Raw genomic sequence first — 19913 nt, 5'->3', positions numbered from 1 at the left:
TAAAATTTAGCGCTGTTCTTATTTCCAGCGGTCACTTCATGGCTTTGACTGCATCGGATCCCAGGTGCAGACGGACCGGACTGAGCGCTGCGTGTAGGGCGGCTGTGGGGACCGAAAACATTCCGACAAAAAGCGCGTTAAAAACGACCAGCATGCAGCCGAAAGAGGCCGAATATACAACAGACGGGTTACCGAAAGCCTTCCTACACAGCCTGCGCACTCTGTTCGATATTTTAGACGACGGAAGGCGAGGTTATGTGCACATTTCGGAGATTGAAAGTCGCTGGCAGGGCGCGGAGACGCAGGATTTACCTGGCGGGGTGCTGGAGAGCTTGAGGCGGGTTGCACCACCGCACGGCTGCCTGACATTTGAGCGTTTTGTCGCGGGGCTTCGTTATTCTATACCGAATCCCGAAAACGGTAACAAAGCGCACTTTACTAATCACAATAAGCCCGGACATCTTCATTCTAACAGCTTTAAACAGCAACAACAAGACACACACGCTAAAGTGCGTCCACTCGGACCGAGCAATGGGACTAATGTTCATCAGAACCGAGCGGCTGCTTCACAGAACCGAGCGGGTGCTTCACAGAACCGAGCTTGGCAGAAAGAACGGGCAAATTCTGTGTTTACTTTGGGTAAACCATCATCAAGCGATTCATTATCGTACCCTGCTGTGCCCAGCGTACAGCCATACAGGAGGAACGGCAGGAGTCAAGAGCGCGTGCATGTTGTCCCCGAGCGCGCGCTTTATCGATCCGAGTCATTTCGTACTGGCAAAGTAACACAACCGCTGAATCGAGTCCTTTCAGTCGAATCACTTGTACTTGATTCGTCAAACTTTCAGAATCCAAGTAAGTCCTCATTTAATTAAATTATTAAATAAAGTTTATGGAATTAGCAGTAATTATAAGATAAGATTCCTTTATTGATCCCCATGGGGGAAATTCGAGTGTTACAGCAGCTCCAGTACAGTGTAAATACAGTAAATAGAGTAAATAAAATAGAGTAGAATAAAATTAAAAATATTTTGAAGAATTAACTATGCTATGCAATTACTATTATACAACAGTATGGTAATTACAACAATATAATAAATATAATATAATATTATATAATAAATATAATTATCCCTTTACTCCTTGCATAATTTTTTTTATCACATGACTTTTTTTATTTAGATTTTTTTAAATCAGACAGCAAATACATTTTGTTTTATTGGGATTTTTTTATTTTTTATTTTTTTTTTATTGTCCAATTTTTGCCCGATTGCATCACGCTTCCTCTCCGCCTATACCGATCCCTGCTCCGACCGAGGAGATCGAAGCTAACTCACGCCCCCTCCGGCACGTGGGCAGCAAGCCGCATGCATCTCATCACCCACACATTGACGAGTGTCGTGCCACCTAGCGCTGTGTGCGGAGAGACACACCCTAAAAGCACTCTTTCCTCATCTCTGTGCGGGCGCCTCTGATCAGCCAGCAGAGGTCGTAATTGCACAGTTCTGACAGAGAGAGACCCATATCCGTGCAGGCCAATCGTTGTTCATGCGGCCGCTCGGCCTTCAGCCGGCAAGGCAGAGCTGAGATTCGATACGATGTATTCGAGATCCCAGCTCTGGTTGCAGCGTGTGTTTTTACCGCTGCGCCACCTGAGCGGCTATTATTAGGATTTCAACGTCATGTTTTACACTTTGGTTACATTCATGACTGGAACGTTAGTTACTCATATATCGAACACAGTCCTGGACAGTTTTGTATCTCCAATTCACCTCACTTGCATGGCTTTGGACTGTGGGAGGAAACCGGAGCTCCCGGAGGAAACCCACGCAGACACAGGGAGAGCATGCAAACTCCGCACAGAAAGGACCCAGACCGCCCCACCTGGGGATCGAACCCAGGATCTTCTTGCTGTGAGGCGACAGTGCTACCCACCGAGCCACCGTGCCACCGACAGCAAGTTGACAAATATTCAAAAACTTGAAATTTGAAAAAGCCTAGCGGTTAAGGTACAGTACCAGTAAACAGAAGGTCACTGGTTCAAGCCAGGTTGCTGCTGTTGGGCCCTTGAGCAAAGCCCTTAACCCTCAATAGCTCAGACTGTATTCTACTGTAAGCCGCTTTGGACAAAGGCGTCTGCTAAATGCAAGTATGAGTATGAGTTGGTGCACCTCGTTTCAAAATCATGGGCATTAATATAAACTTAATCCCCATGCCTCCATTTGAGGCAATAACAGCCTTCATTCTTTTTGGAGGCCTTTCAGAAGATTTTGTAGTTGCTCTGTGGAATTTGTAACCATAAGGTCAAAAGAGCATTTGTGAGGTTGGGCACTGATAACAGTTAAGACTATAGATGTTTAATAGGGTTGAACAGAGCACTGTGTAGATCACAGGAGTTGGTCCAGACCAAATTCTTTATGGAACTTACTATGAGCACAGATATACAGTCATGCTGGAACAGGATGCTGAAAAGGTCATTGAAATCATAATTTATTTTATATACTGTAGTTAATGTTAAACACTGTTAGCAATGAGTGCTGACTAAACTTCTGAACTATTAAATTAAGAACGCTTTTATTTGTCATATATACTGTACATGTACAGTACAACAAAATTCTTCTTCGCATATCCCAGCTTGTTTGGAAGCTGGGGTCAGAGTGCAGGGTCAGCCATCGTACTGCGCCCCTGGAGCAGAGAGGGTTAAGGGTCTTGCTCAAGGGCCCAACAGTGGCTCCATGGCAAAGTTTGGATTTGAACTCTTAACCTTTCAGTTGATAGTCCAAAGCTCTAACCAGTAGGCTACCACTGCCACTAAGGGGGTTTGTTTACATACTTTGGGCCATATGCTGTAGGTGCATGTACCCTGTTACTTTTTACAAGTAAAAGTAATGTGTGATAACAGCTATTTTCATCCTGCAGATTATGGAGTTCATCCCTAATTAAAAGTTACTTATATTAACGTTGGCCACATGGCCCTTAAAATCGTCCCAAACGTACAGATCTGCTTTTTTGCCTGGGTGCTTTTCTGTATGTTTGTATGTTTAACTCTGCTGGAGCCGCTTTTTATATACACCTCTTCCCCCTCCTATGAATTTACGTTTCTCTGTTATCCGAGTGGTGTAAAGACCCGAGAGTAATTGTTGGAAAGCCGCCCGTCAAGCTTTTCCTGTTTGAAACACACGATTTAGGTCATAGAGAGCATGGTATTAAGTTCACAAGAGTCAAAAGAAGATAAAGCTGAAACTCTGCAGAGCGGTGGATTTTAGGATTGGAAGAAACCCTGGCTTAGACCCTCAGTTTATCGAGTTCTTTTTTAAATTTCATAAAAAAAGTGAAAATAATTTCTAATTATTATTTTTAGTAATGGCTTGAGTAAGCCGCTCAGGTGGCGCAGCAGTAAAACACGCTAGCACACCAGAGCTGACATTTCAAACTTGTTGGTTCCAGTCTCAGCTCTGTCATCCGCCTGGGCTGGGCGCCTACATGAACAAGATTGGCTGTTATTCATGCAGAGTGGGGCGCCTCATAACTGATGCAGTTACGACCTCTGCTGGCTGGTTGATGCCGCCTGCACAGAGTCGAGGAATAATGCTTTGATCAGGGTGTGGCTCTCCATTAGAGATGGGCCCAAACCGATCCCGGATCGGTATCGGCTCCGATATCGACATCATATACAGATCGGATATCTGACAGACGGGCCGATCTACTTACCTATCCAAATTCCAGTCTGCATCTTGTGCTGGACCATAAACCCGCCTTAACGTAACATAATGTAACATGAGGCACGTCACCGATCCGAGTTCCGTTACACATCTTACCATGAACCCGTGACAACTTCAGTCAGTAACGGAGAAAAACATTAACATTAGCTGCTTATTTGACTAAAATGTCCTTTGTATGGAAACGCAGAAAAGCAAAACAGCTGCTTACAATGTGTGCAAAGCTAGCGTGTCAAGGAGTGGAAGTAAGGTTTCGTCGTATAACATGACTAATTTAATCAAGCACCTGCAGAAACTTAAAAATGTAACATAAAAAACAAATGCAAATAGTAATGTCTTTTTTTTTGCTCTTTGAATATGATATTCTGTGTGGTTTCAGCCTCATAATGTAACCCTTACAGACATCCCAAGTTGCAAAAACTCATTTCAGGGAGGTACCCCAGACCCGGACCTCGACCCCGACCAACCAAGCCCAAAAAAAAAAAAAAAAAAAGCTAAAATACCTCTCGCACACACCAAAGGATATATATGGGTGATAACAGAACTTTTAGGAGCTGCTAACTGAGCTACTAAGCTAACTGTTTGCGTCACAAATACATTAATGTGTACTACATAGTGCACTAGATAGTGTGAAAGATAATAGATTTATGTTCCCTACATAGTGCACTACATTGTACAGTATATTAGAAAATAATTTATGTTTCTTACTTAGTGCACTAGATAGTGTACTAGATAATAGATTTATGTTTCTTACATAATGATTTAGGTAGCGTATTAGTTAACGGATTTAGGTTCCCTACATAGTGCACTAAATTGTATATCAGATAACGGATTTAGGTTCCCTACATAGTGCACTAGATAGTATTTTAGATATGAATTTATGTTCCCTACATAGTGCACTAGATAGTGAATTAGACAATTGGTTTATGTTCCCTACATGGTGCATTAGATTGTATATCAGATCACAGATTTATGTTCCCTACATAGTGCACTAGATAGTGTATTAGATAATGCATTCATGTTCAACACACAGTGCACTAGAAAGTATAACTAGATGATGATTTGTGTTCCTTACATAGTGCACTACATAGTGTATTACATAATTAATTATGTTCCCTACATAGTGCACTAAATTATATATCAGATAACAGATTTATGTTCCTTACATAGTGCACTAGACAGTATATTAGACAATTGATTTATGTTTCCGACAGTGCGCTAGATTGTATATCAGATCACGGATTTATGTTCCCTACATAGTGCACTAGATAGTGTATTAGATAACGCATTCATGTTCACTACATAGTGCACTAGAAAGTATAACTAGATGATGATTTGTGTTCCTTACATAGTGCACTAGATAGTGTATTACATAATTAATTATGTTCCCTACATAGTGCACTAAATTATATATCAGATAACAGATTTATGTTCCTTACATAGTGCACTACAGTATATTAGACAATTGATTTATGTTCCCTACACAGTGCACTAGATTGTATATCAGATCACAGATTTATGTTCCCTACATAGTGCACTAGATAGTGTATTAGATAATGCATTCATGTTCAACACATAGTGCACTAGAAAGTATAACTAGATGATGATTTGTGTTCCTTACATAGTGCACTAGATAGTGTATTACATAATTAATTATGTTCCCTACATAGTGCACTAAATTATATATCAGATAACAGATTTATGTTCCCTGCACTAGACAGTATATTAGACAATTGATTTATGTTCCGTACACAGTGCGCTAGATTGTATATCAGATCACGAATTTAATACGCGATCGGGGAATAAAGTCTGTGTCGCCTGCGTGCGCGCGTGTGTCGCTCTTGGCCGCTCGTTCTAGATTCCGGGAGATTTCATCTGACCTGCGGGCATCAGGGAGCCGCTACGTATGTGCGGTAGACTCCCGGAACTTGTGGGAGACTTGGGATGTCTGCCCTTAACACAATAACGATCATAATAATATTAAAGTATCTTAAAGTAAGTTGCTTAAATCACTGCAAAAGTTTTGAAATGGGAAAAAAAAACCTCCCTTAACACCCACTTCATAAACATAGACACTGAGGTGAAAGTGGATCAGCATAGCCTATCAGACCCATGAAGGGCCGGGCACTCGAGCTTGTTACTGCATGTTTTGTTCAAATGACAGGATAACACGAGAACCTGATCCTTAAATTACACTCTGTGTCGTGTACTAGACATTTTAAAACTAGAGTATTTCAATTTGAGGATTAACTGTAACTCTAAAGTTTGAAGAGTCACACCCATACTCCCCCAGGTTTGGCCATTTGTCAGTAGAAATTAACATTTGCACTTGTTAGCATTTGGTACCTGACTTCCCAGCCCTGAGGTGTTATCTGTCATGAGAAGTGATAGTAAGAGGTAGTGCTAAACGTTCTCACCCGTGTGCTAAAATGTATCTTTATTACCAATCACGGAACTGATGCAATAATATCAGTTATGAAAGCATAATTAATACAATTAATACAGGTTAAGACTTGAGGCCGGGTCATGAGCTTTTGGGAAATCAGGGTTCGAATCTCAAAGGTACTATCTGTAGTTGGGCGTCTAGACCTGGGTTTTTCAAACTTTATTTCAGTTGACTCCCATTATGTCCCTGATTTTTTACATGACCCAGACAGCATAAACAATGCATCTTACTCACTCTGCTCTTCTCTAATCTGGTCCCACTGTGGTTTACAAGCGTTTGAAAAACCCTAGTGTATTCCGACATGATTGGCTATTGCTGGACGAACAGTCGTGCCATTGTGACTGAGTCCGTTCTGAATTAAATGTTGTAAAAGCATATCGCGGGCACGCACTGCCTCGAATCTAGTACGTACTGTTTAAGTATGCCATAAAAAAAAAAACTCGATTATTTTAATATTATTATCGATTGTCGATTATGATTTTGATTTTTTTGTTCTTGTATAATGCAATTGAAAAAAGACTTTTTTTTTTTTTTTTTTTTGCATTTTAATTTAAAAGACTGCAGAAGTGAAAAATAGTAACAGCACCACCGATAATTATCGGTTTAGACTCAAACTTTATAACGATAATGATATACAGTCGAATCCGGTTAATTGGACCACCGGTTAATCGGACCGGCCGCTTATTCGGACCGAATCCTAAAGTACCGAAACAGATCCTATCATGTACGTGTAATGTTATTCGCTTATTTGGACCAAAATTCCGTTTAATCGGACCAAAGAACGTGAGAGCGAATAAGAAAAAGAAGCCATAACAACATCAACTCTTCTGGAAAGGCACATAGCGTATCAGTCAGGAAATATGATCCCTACCTTTCTAACTTAATTTTGTTCTTCATCAGGTCAACAAGGTGAAAATGCCGGTCTCCCAAGGTCGAAGAGCGAGAGCACTACAGGGTTCACGGCCACGAGGCGGCACAGCAGGAACCGAGAGGAGCCGAGGCGACACACCATTACTAATGGAGTGGACTATGGAATGGTACGAATCTTAAACGCATCCAAGCCATGTCTAGTTTAACAGTAGATAGTGCATCTAAAGGGATTCGAAGGTGGAATTAGGGCTGTCGCGCTAACCGCAATTTGAAATATCGCGGTATAGACCAGCCAACCGCAGGGCATGCTGGACAACCGCAACACCGCGATATTCACGTTTTTTCTTTCTTTCTTCTCCTTTTTTTTATTGTTGCAGGTCCATCTTGTTTTATACGCTTACATTCGTGCGTAATAAATGTTAAATAAATTCATAATGAAAATGAGCTAGGAGCGTCATTTTCCCGCAACCTGTTCTCATGCGTTGCTGCTGAGTGTCAGGCTTTGTGTTTTAAAATGTAAACAATCGCAACAGGAATTATAGGCAAGTTTATTAATGATTAAATTGAGTTCACACTCAATAAATACTTGTAATTTAGACTATATTTAAACAGCCTTGGCGAACTAAAACACTTAATGACGGTTAATATGGCATTGCAGCCTGCAGATTCTCTCTTGCTGGCTTGCTGGAATGATTTAAATGCATTTTTTCGTTGAATAAAAATGTATTGAAACGAATAATAACTTGAAACGTAGTATATATTGTTATGTTAATTATATCTACTAAATAGATGGTTAATAGTGGCGCGATAACCAGGCTAGACTTTCTCTGATCTCTAAAGTCGCATGCAGGTTCAGTACATCTACAGTGTATTAACGCAACGAGCACCATCAGAGAGAGTTTTAGTACCGAGGGGAACATCGCTACCCCACTCAGATCCTCTCTAAAACACATCAGGTGAACATGTTGGTTCGTCTAGCGCGCATGATAACGCAGGTTTAAACTCTTACAGACTTTATTCTTTATTCTATTTTTTTTACCATATTTTGATTAGATGTGCATTTAAAATATTTAGCCTAAACACTTTTTTTTTGTTTCACAGTGTATATCTAACCTAGGCTAGAAGCTTATTTAAACCTTTTTTTAATAGAGAAAAGACGCGCATCCCTGCTCTGTTCTGTATTTAACAATAGCCTAAACACGCATTTCATTGGTCTTAAAGCCGTCTCATCTTTGTCATTATAAAGCAATAATATATCGAATCATAGCCTAACAATAAAGCTTGTTTATATAGCTCTAAAATCCAGATCAATTAAGTAATTTTCAAAAACAACAAAAAAATGGCGATATAACCGCATACCGCGATATTGAGACAGGCTGAATACCGCAAGGGGAAATTCTGTCACCGCGACAGCCCTAGGTGGAATGGCCTTGTTTGAAAGACTTCTGATTACAAGAGATCCAAGTGCGTAGTGTGAACTGTACAGCGGACCTGATGACCTGATGAAAGTCGTGTAGTGTGTGTTGTGGGAATTCAAAATAACCCTTAAAGACTGACGCAGACAACCGGGGTAATAATAAGAGCAAAATAATCAATTTATTACTCAGCTGAGGACCGATCTCATAATGCAATCACACACATGCCTTTACAGAAGAGAAAGGTGGATACCGTCCGCCCTATCGCGGTATTTAGACCCCACTTTACTGCCCCTTCAGGCTAACTCTGCTCAGCGACCCAGCTCAAGGCCGACTGTCCACACCAAACTTGTTTATCATTCTACAAGAATAGTCAGCGTGTTAGGAACATGGTGTACTTCCATAAGAATGTGAGTGCAATCAAAACTGTGTGTGCGGCGGTGCTCATGCCAAGGTCAACATATCTCTGGACCTCAGAAACCTTCCAAAAGTCTCTTCTACCTCTGTTAATTGAACTAAGAAAGCAGAAACGTATGAGTTTAATGCAAATAACTAATCAAATATAAAATTTCCAGTCACATGTGAACTTGGCATTAGGATATGTTGACTTACTTTGCTAAAAATGCACAAAATGACATTTAAAAAGCCATAAAAACCACTCAGACTGGAGTACTGACTACATAATTAGCCACCACCACATTCATCTCTTCAATCCCGTCTCTCCTCCCCTTTCCCCTATTCGCCCCTCCCCGAATCTGCTTCACCCCCATCCCCTAACTATAATTCCTCTCTGCCACACTCTCCTCTTGCTTCTCTGTCTCTAGCTCCCTTTTCTGTGCTTTCGTGTCTCCATCTTTTCCTCTGGGTTTCTCTCGTTTCTTCTGTTCGTTTCTCGCTCTGTTCTCATGGTGTTGAGCCGACTCGGGCCCCCGGGCCTGAGAGCTGGCGCTGTCTGGGCCGCCTACACCACCGTCTTCATCCCTCTCAGCAGCAGTCTGTACTCCAGCAAAGCCCTGCACTTTTTCTTCTGGGTGAGTGAACGAATGAAGGAGCAAGTGGGTGGAAATGTGAACGGAACTAGAGGAAGATCAGAGTTAAGATGGGGTTGCTTTGGAATCGTTAGTTCACCAGCTGTTAGGTATGTTGGGATGAATTCTTAATAAAGTTAAATGAAATAGTACTGGTGATTAGACTAAATCTAAAGTTTAAAACTGAACCTCAGTGACTTTTTTTTAATTATCTATTTTTTCCCCACTTTTTTCCCCCCAACTTTTATCCCCATTCTAATCGTGTCCAATTACCCTGATTGTGTCCTCTATACTGCCCTTTTGCCGCTGACTGAGGACGCCACTCGACTGACTTGCGCCCCCTCCGGCACGCAGTTAGTACAGCCTGCATTTTTCACCTGTCACACCCCCCTCAATGTTATTCCTCAGCCCTGTGCAGGCGCCGTCAGTTAACCAGCAGGGGCCGCAGTTGTACCAGTTATGAGGACCTATGCTCCGACTCTACCCCTAAGCCCCTGAACAACAGCCAAACGTTGTTCATACTGCCGCCCAACCCAGTCGGAAAGCAGAGCTGAGTTTCGATACGATGCATCTAGAAACTCAACTCTGGTGAGCTAGCGTACTTTACCGCTGCGCCACCTGAGCGGCAACCTCAGTGACTTTTAACCAGTAAACAATCTCCGGCTATTCGATAAGTTTACGCTAAGCTTAAATGTGGTTTTAAATCACACCTGTTATTGTAAACTAACTCTGACTGGTTTTTGTTATCGCTGCATTCGCCCACAGCTAGCATCATTCTGTCCCCTGTCTGTCTGTCAGGTGATGTCATTGTCTACCATGGCGTCTCACATTAACACTCTCATTGGCTCTGGCTCGTGCAATATTGCCTGCACAGCTGCCCCCACTGTCATTCCTTTTACAAAAAAGGATTTATTCCACCACACAAACGCCCAGCCTGACCCACACCCCCCTTTTTTTTTTGTTCCCTCTATTGCTTTTCATGGCATCCCCTCTCTCGGGGACGCCCATTCAAAGAACTTCACTTTGTATGTATTTACTAGAGAGCCAGACTCTCTGTTGTTGCCCTTCCTCCCTCCTTGAGGGAAAAAAAGCATACTAAAGTATTAGATTGTAGTTGGAATGTATTGGAAATGCGCTTTAACGGCACTATTTGGACTCTTCATCATGGGTTTGTTGGAAAACCATGGGCACCAATATAGAGTTTGCCCCTTTTTTAGCTGCCACATCTTGCACTCCTCTGTACACTGTGACACGCCCACAGATGACGTCACGGTTCACGCTGAAAAAGCAAGTATTCTGTGGTGCCAGATTAGAACGCTAGTTCGCTGCCTGGAACCTCTTTTTTTCGGGTTCAAAATCAAGTTCGCGAACCGGAACAGAGTCGGATCCGTGTCGCTGGAAAAGGGGTATGGGAGTCTGTTTTCAGACTATGTTTGTGGTGAACCCTGTGCCCAATTAGTCTAAAATCATGTGTAAGGTTGAGCACTGATGTTGAACATGAAGGCTCGACTCGCAATTGACAATCCAGTGCATCTAAAAGAAGTTTGTTGGGGTTTAGATCAGGGTGAATAATCAGTAGGCGAATAAAGTTTAGACAAATCAGACTCAATACACCATGTCTTTATACTTTAAACGCTTGCTTTTTACTACCCTTTGTTAGTTGTGCCCAGGTGGCGCAGCGGGATATTCCTCTAGCACAGGGGTGTTCAACCTGAGTACTTGTCTGGGGGGGCGCGAGTGCCTGACCGGGGGGCGTGACATTACGAGATTTTTTTTAGGACGTGTGTGTGTCTTTAAGAGAGACGCTCTGTTCACAGTATCGATTATAAGTGATTCAGGAGTCGATTCATTTCAAGCGCAGCGTAAGTTTCTTTTCTCAGTCATCTCTCCGTGTTTACTGTTATAATGAATGTTGCGGTTGTAAATAAACACCAACTACTACAGAACATTTTGTGTGACTCGGTTACCTTAAAAAGCTCAGGCTTAATTATACTGAGTATTACCACAGAGCGGGAGCCGACTCAGAGTCGTTCTGTCTGTGGAGCTAAACGTTTTCTGTCAGTCAGAGCAGATGATCCCGAACTAACCAACGTAGTAATTGATGAACTTTTGTCTATGCTTGACTCTGTGAAGAACCGCTTACGATTTACCAAAGCGAACCACGAATTTATATAATGTGCTGATAGAATCGGCTCAGATGGGGACTGTATTATTTTTTTAAAGTAATATTTTTAATGAGCAAAATTGCATCATATATTTGATGTGCACAACGTTAATTACGTTATTTTAGCTTGTCAGAAGCTTTCTCAATGATTTCTGTGCGGTGGTTGACGAAGGGGAGGGGGCGTGGTGCAAGTTTGGGGGGGGGGGGGGGGAAGTTCGTAGTTGGCACACGAAGGGTACTACGGTAATACTAAGGTATTTCGTTGGCTCTGTACTTGTACTCTGCACAATGCGCGTTGTACCACCTCATCCCATTGGTTTGAATTGCATGAGGCAAACTGTGTTAGCTTAGTTAGCGAAAACTGATGTTATCGCTGTCTGAGTAGCGCATTCGAATAAACTGCCTTATAAGTCAATGACTTATTAGAATCCTCTCTACTTAGGCAGCTGCCTACGTAGGCAGTAAAACAGCAAGGCAGCTCACTAGGTTTTCGAACACACCCCATGTGTCATAATGTTATGCCTGGTCGGTGTATGTGTATCACTTTTAATACAACCATGCAATGTACTTTTTGACCACTGGATGGCACTGTAAACTATTATAATAAGGATAAACTGGGTATTTTCCATTATACTAATACATAGTACATAGTGGTGATATAGAACTCAACTTTTTGTGGAGGTGGGCAGAACAAATGACTGGAACATTTCAAACCAAGCAGCTTTAAAAGATACAATTGTGTGTGTGTGTGTGGCTTGAATAGCTAACTTATTTAAATTTCTCTGTATAGAGTTCAAGTACTAAACCTGTAATCAACTACTGAACCCTGTTCTCATGTAATCTACAGCTGAAGCAGATGAAGGAGCTGGAACAGGAGAAGGACTCTTTGCTGGCAGGGCTGGATGTGGTGGAGAGGGCCAGAGAGTGGTACCAGAGTCAAATCCACAACATCAACGAGAGGCAGAGGCTTATCGGCCAGAGCGGTCACCTCACTGTGAGCAACACACACACACACACACACACACACAGAGTATACATTATATTCCCAAATATATAAATACTCTAATTACTAAGTTCAGGAGTGCACCTTTATAGTTGTACTGAATGAGTTACTGCGTGTTTCAAATACAATTCCATCAGCTCAGCTCTGCCATCTGGCTGGGCTGGGCGGTTACATGAACAACGATTGGCTGTTGTTCACAGGGTGGGACAAGCCGCACCAGGGTTCCTCATAGCTGGTGGAATTGCGACCTCTGCCGGCTGATTGATGGCGCCTGCGCAGAGTTGGGGAATAATGCTGATCAGGGTTTCGCTCTCAGTGCACAAAACTGATCCGCATATGAACTCGCCTAGTGCAGGTGAAAAGATGCAGTCGGTACTGCACACGTGTCGGAGGGGGCGTGTGCCAGTTGCAAAGCTCTTCAGTCAGCAGTGGAGGGTTGTATCGGTAGAGGTGAAGCGTAACGCAATCAGGGTACGACTAGATCAGGGGAGAAAAATGGGGGGGGGGATACAGTTCCATCATTATTGTGTTTTAAAAAGTATTATTGTTGTTGTTCTTATCAGTATTGCCTGGCTTATTTGTGTCCCTTTCTTTGTATTATTAGGATTTTCTGACCGAATCGAATCGCCTGAATGTCCTAATGCCTAAACTAGAGGAAGTGAACCGCTGCCTTAATGAGCTCATATCCTGCTCTGGAATGGTTAGTCTATTTTGTCTGTATCTCCAACTGTAATTGGGCACCAGTTGTAGTTCCTAACCTGCAAGAATTGAAAATGAACCTAAACAGGATGCTTAACCAGGGTAGAACAGTAATGTAGCTAATGAGGAACAAACAAAATGTGTAAGGGGAAAAAGAGGTAAGAACTGAAGGACATAAACATCCACAGCCGCAACAGAGAAAGTGAATAGAAAGGGATAAAGCAGACATAAAAACTGGCTATCTTAAAATGGCAAGGTTCTCAGAGTGCCGGAAAGGCTCGGTCATACTTCAAATGAGACCTGACCGAGCCTGGCATCACGGTTTCAAGAGAAAGTCAGTTTTCTAACAAAGGAGCTGGCAAATCTGTGAGAAAGAAACCATGATAAATAGAAACCTTTCCACCTGGAGCGATTTAGAGCTCAGTTCTAAAGGCGCAGGTGACCATCAGTTAAGAGGAACCAACATGTCAATGATATGGGTAGTTGTAGCCTAGTGGTTTAGGATACTGGACTAGTAATCAAAAGGTTGCTGGTTCAAGCCCCACCACTGCCAGGTTGTCACTGTTGGGCCCTTGAGTGAGGCTCTTAACCATCAACTGCTTAGACAGTATACTGTCACAGTACTGTAAGTCGCTTTGGACAAAAGCGTCTGCTAAATGTAATGTAATCCATGTTTGCTACACTGGTGTTTTTTTTTTTTTCTCATTTTCCCTGGACATTCCAGACTAGTATTAAACAGTTTTATGTTTTAATGTATAATGCTGTAGAATAAAAAGAAATAATGCTTTTAAAATAAAACACAACTTATTTAGTAGATGATCCTATCAGAGAGGAACTGTCAGGGCCTGAGATATTAAAAAAATATAGTAAAATATAGTAATGTAAGTAAGCAGGTCTAGTTTTATCTACTCTAATTACAATTTAAACATACGAATCTAAGCAAATAAATCCTTTATACCTGCCTATGCAATTGTGTTGGCATGTGAAGGGTTAAACGACAGTAAAATTGACCGATCATATCATCCTTTGTTATCGCTAACTTTATGACAAGTTCTGCCCGCTGTGCCAGCTGCAAGCACTTTTCTGACCTGCTTTTCTTCAACCACACTTCATTCTCAAACAAGAACAAATAACAAAACGTTTCCTTTACTTTGGCAGTCATTTCCGTCTCCGAGCACACAGTCCTCGTCCATCTCCCAGAGTATCCAGCCTGTCCCAGCTCCCCCACAGGCCATCCAGAGACTAAAGGACCAGAACCACCTTCTCACACAGGTACAACCATTCAACATTTCACCAAAGTAGTGCCATATTTGTTCACTAATTCTAGCAGGTTACAAACAAGTTGTCGATTTGATTCTTTATTGATCACCCTTGGGGGAAATTCGAGTGTTATGGCAGCCTGTGTATTTTGCTGTCGTCTTGAAATCTGATGGCACTGCGCACACAAGAACGCCGGAGGCGCTACGTCTTGCTGCCTTTCCTCACCAGCTTATTTAGTTGTTGGTTTATCCAGCCTTGAAGAAATGCCACCACCCCAGCAAACCACAGCGAAAAAAAAGAGGGCACTGGCCACCACAGACTGATTACCACAACAGAATACCTTTAACAGTCTGTTGCACACATTGAATAACCTCAGTCTCATCAGAAATAACAGTACACCACTTATTTTTGACACTATAGTATATATCAATTTTTTCTGACTTTCTCTGTCGTTTGTCTTCGCTGTGTTTAGGAGGTGACTGAGAAGAGCGAACGCATCACACAGCTGGAGCAGGAAAAGTCGGCCCTGATTAAACAGCTGTTTGAAGCCAGAGCTCGCAGCGCTCACAACAGTACCCTCGACTCGACCTTCATATGAGCAGAACCTAGTAAAGCACAATCACATCAGACCACGAGCACATCTACTCAGCCCAGGGACTGCAAAGACAACACTCCACACCCACTCTATAAGCTTCTCCATGGTTTAACAGGGTGCTAATATGTTATATTTTAAATGTGACTATTTTACTCCATATGTGTGACACTCTCGAATGTGTTTGAGGAGGAAACTTTACAAGCACAGGATTCACTCCAGCTTCATTAAAGACTCACACCTCTTAAATCTCAAAAGGAAGGTCTTTTCCAACCAAAATAATTATGGATCTTGAACTGGTTCCATTCAGGCTTCTTGGAACTTCGGTGCTATTTAGAGAACCGGCCCACATTTGCACCAGTTTTTATTGGAACCGAGGATGTGTCATCAACGGACGGTGCTGCACTATGCACGACGGAAGTAACAGCAGTAACTGGTTGCTGTTGTTACAGATGTTTGGATCAAGTACTGGTTGTTTGATCAAGTACTGGAATGGAACCCTTTCCACATTGGAGGCTGATATCGAACCCAACTCCCTAGGACCCTTGACCTATACAGTGTAAAACATGGTACATACTTTAGAATAAGCTAATAGGGCAGTTTTTGGTATACTTCTGAGATGCTGTAATCTAGCCCATCACTGACACCTTTGTGACCTTTCACCTCAACCCTTTCTTCTGCTAAAATCCTCCTTTATACTCCCTCGAAAAATTTAGCCTGTTCACAATGCACATAAAAAAAATTTGTTCAAAGGAACCTGTTTTAGTTCTTGTACTATTAAAACGGTTCAGTTTGAGTGTGTTTTAAACCACAGAGACGTTATGAAGCAAAGTTGCGTCCTACACAGAGTAAAGACCCAAACCACTTCAGGGTAGGACCTTAAATCTGAGAAGGATCATGGGCAAGACAGTCTTTTCCAACCAAAATAATTCTGGATCTTGAACTGGTTCCATTCAGGCTTCTTGGAACCTTGGTGCTATTTAGAGAACCGGCCCACGTTTGCACCAGTGTTTATTGAAACCGAGATTCAAACTCTCAACCTTTCAGCTGATAGCCCCAAAGCTCTACCCACTAGGCTACCACCGTCCCTTATGCTTAGTGAACCTGGGTTTTTATATCAAGTTCCACTACAACTGACAGGTACCAGTGAGCTACTAGACCCGTAACAGCAAAAGTAAAACTGTCGATTAAGGCACATATTTGAAAGATGTGGCAACCAGCCCCAGTGTTTGAGACTTACCACTGTAATACCCTTCATATTCATATGTGAGGGTTGTTGCCATATTGTTCCTGTATTAAATATGTAGAATTCCTGTGGCATGGCGTAAGTACTGGCAGCATTAAAAGAGGGTTCTCTCATAGCACTTTTCCACCAAAAGAACTCTGGTTCTTGAACCGGTTCTGTTCAGGTTTCTTCCAACCTTGGTGTTTTCCACCAGTTTTTGAGAACCAAGCTTGCGTCATTAACGGTGAGCGTTACACAACGAAAGTAAAGAGTAGTAACATGATGGCGGAGAGTGTAGATTATGTGCGAGCATTTGTGCTGTTGTTACAGATGTTCGTTTTTATGCAAAAAGCATCGATCAGCTATTGGTGATAAGAAGAACTAGACGTGTTTGATGCAGTTGTTGTTTTCTTTAGTTCATTGATGTGAGAAGCGTTTTGCGCTTCGCTCTCACCGCGACCCTCGGCGCAAATAGCCGATTTGCTCAGCGCTCGATTTGAGCGGTGCGGTAAAACATCACTAAAGTTCCACAACACAAACATCCATTTGTGTGAAAAAACCATCAAATCCAGTCTAAAAGCTCCACATGTGTCTGTGTTTAGCTGTATTAACTTCACGTGTGGTGGTTCTGCAGCTCGGGGTTCTGAATCTGCTTCTCAGGAGAGTCGAAAAAAGCTTTACGTAAAAAATAAAGCGTAATGTGGCTGAATGTACTAAAAGTACGACACATGAACACTAAACTTCTCTCAGTTATTACTGGTTATAAGTGCCCTGTACTGCCCAAATTCATCTGTCATTGTTTTAGTACAACAAGCCACGTTACGCTTTATTTTTCACGTTAAGCGTTTGTTCTGCGTTTGTCATATCAAACAGATCATCGCTTTGAAAATATCAGCGAATATCAGCGGCAAACTCAAAATTTATTCAGGTCTTGTTCCTCAGCCTTTGTCCGGTTTTTCGGTTATGGGGTCGGCATTTCCGGCTTCTTCCCGTTAGGGGTCACCGGCGGGATTTGGCACTGTTTTTTTTTACGCCGGATGCCCTTCCTGACACAATCGTCCCTATTTATCCGGGCTTGGGGCTTGGGGTGCACTACAATGCACTGGTTTGTGCATCTAGCGGCTAGGTATCTATAGGACAATTCAGTGTTTACAATTAGCCTGGCTGCATGTTTTTGGACTGTGGGAGGAAACCGGAGCACCCGGACATGTGGAGAACATGCAAACTCCGCACAGAAAGGACACGGACCGCCCCACCTGGGGATCGAACCCAGGACCTTTTTTCTGTGAGGCGACAGTGCTACTCACTAAGCCACCGTGCTCAAAATGTAATCAGGTGAACTTTAAAAATGAAAGTGCAGTGCTTTTTTTCAGTGGAAGCACATGGAACCGGTTCAAAATCAAGTGCGCGAACAGGAACGGAGCCGGATCCGCGCCGGTGGAAAAGCGCTATCAGTCACCCTAGGGTCAATCTTATGAGTGGGCATATGGTAATCAGGCTCACTAAGATCTGTGTTCTCCAAAGTGTCAATCTGTGATGGAACAATAAGATACAATCAAAGTTTGAAGACCTATAAGCCCTCATAACCTCCGTTTATTAAATATGACTCCATTTATGAAATGTTACTTTGTTATTTTTGGTATGGACAGGTGGTGCAATGGGTAGCACTGTTGCCTCATAGCAAATAGGTCCTGTGTCCTATTCTCAGGTCCTTTCTTTGTGTAGTTTGCCTGTTCTCCCCATTGCTGTATGGGTTTCTTCCAGGAGCTCCGGTTTCCTCCAACAGTCCGACACGTGTAAATTAAGTGAATCAGAGATACAAAATTGCCATGACTGTGTTTTATATAAAAACTTGAACTGATTAATCGTGTGTAACTTGAAACTACCTGTACTGTCATTAATGTAACCAAAGTGTAAAACAAACATACAATCATGTCTGTGTAGACACCCGTCGGCCGATAGCACTGTCGAGAACCCAGGTCTACTGTGCCACCCGAAGCTTAGCTAGATACAATGTTGGAACCACTTGTGTGTTTACACTGTACAGAAAGTTGTTACAGATTGTAAATTCTGCCTGATATGGGGTGAAATTCTCTTTGTTCTTGCTTTCTTTTTGATTGTGGGTCTCTGTATGATATAATAGCATTAGATATAAATATTTTAATCTCTGATTACTGGCAAAGTGTTCTGTTTACGAGCTAAAGTTTCATATTCTTAATATGTAGACTGTTTTAAGCTTTCATGAAATACAGGAAAAAGTATTTACCTGCACTGTTTACTCTGTTTTGATTGTCTGTACTACCGTTACCACTGTGTCTACTCTGCATGAAGACATTTTAAACTATAAATCATAAACTTTTTAGAATGAGGAGCTGTTTTGTGTGTGAATTACAAACATGTCTTTATGTCTACCAGGATCAATACATTTTAAATAATACACAATGATGATCCACTCACCAGATGGTGTTAAGGACCAGACGTGCAAAGACACTACAATTGTAATGATGTGGTAGTCTGTGTTGTTCTGGTATGCGTGAATCAGGTGCAGCAGTGTTGTTGGGATTTTTAAACACCTCGGTGTCGGTGCTTGAAGGAAAACTGTTCCAGCAGTCAGAAAGGACTGGACGAAGATAAACACATTGTGCATGGACAAAGAAAATAGATGGTATGTGTTCGTAGTAAACAGGGCCGTTTTGTTTTCGCAATTTTCTTCCTAATCTAGTCGTATCCAATTACCCTGATTACATTACGCTTCCTCTGTATCGATACTACCCTCCACTGCTGACTGAGGAGCACTGCAACTGACACACGCCCCCTCCGACACGTGATCAGTACCGGCTGCATCTTTTCACCTGCACGAGGCGAGTTCGTATGCGGATCAGCTTTTATGTACGGAGAGCCACACCCTGTCCTCATTATTCCTCGACTCTGTGCAGGCGTCATCAATCAGCCAGCAGAGGCTGTAGTCACATCAGTTATGGTCCGGCTTTCCCACCCTGCAGCAAATCGTTGTTCATGTAGCTGGCCAGCCAACCTGAATGGCAGAGCTGAGATTAGAAGCGAAGTGTTCGAAATCTCAGCTCTGGTGTGCTAGCTTACAGGGCAGATTTAACATCGGATTAAGAAAACATTCAGACCCACTGGGTCCGTAAAACACTGTGGACAGGATGCCAATCCATCAATCATGGGGCCCCTACCACTAACCCACCCAAGAGACATAGCCAATCGTGTCTGTATGTAGACTTCTGACCGACCGATATCACCCAGCAGGATTGAACTTTGGATGCCAGCATTACGGAGTTACCATAATTTACCCCTGTGCCATCCAGGTACCCTGAAAAAGTGAGAACCTTTTTTTGAAATCTCCAATTCACAGAAGTATTCAGACCCTTTGCTTTGGCACTCCAAATTGCGTTCAGGTGCATTCTGTCTATCTTTTCGATGTGTCTACAACTCACTTTTAGTACACCTATTGCAGTTAGTACACCAAGA

The 19913-nt window shown here is 42.4% G+C and overlaps 1 protein-coding gene across 1 annotated transcript; it reads left to right on the top strand.

The window, feature by feature from the left end:
• On the top strand, positions 1 to 15430 carry sapcd2 (suppressor APC domain containing 2). Its single transcript, XM_062989054.1, has 6 exons — positions 1 to 855; positions 7066 to 7202; positions 12490 to 12636; positions 13250 to 13345; positions 14503 to 14616; positions 15077 to 15430. The coding sequence occupies exons 1-6, from the start codon at positions 39 to 41 to the stop codon at positions 15200 to 15202; spliced, it is 1437 nt and encodes a 478-aa protein (XP_062845124.1). The 5' UTR covers positions 1 to 38; the 3' UTR covers positions 15203 to 15430.
• Positions 15431 to 19913: the final 4483 nt, after the last annotated feature.

The sequence above is a fragment of the Trichomycterus rosablanca genome, chromosome 26 (assembly GCF_030014385.1).
Source record: "Trichomycterus rosablanca isolate fTriRos1 chromosome 26, fTriRos1.hap1, whole genome shotgun sequence".
Classification (NCBI taxonomy): Eukaryota; Metazoa; Chordata; class Actinopteri; order Siluriformes; family Trichomycteridae; genus Trichomycterus; species Trichomycterus rosablanca.
The sequence above is the reverse complement of the archived record's forward strand: the minus strand, read 5'-3'. Positions and strand labels throughout refer to the sequence as shown.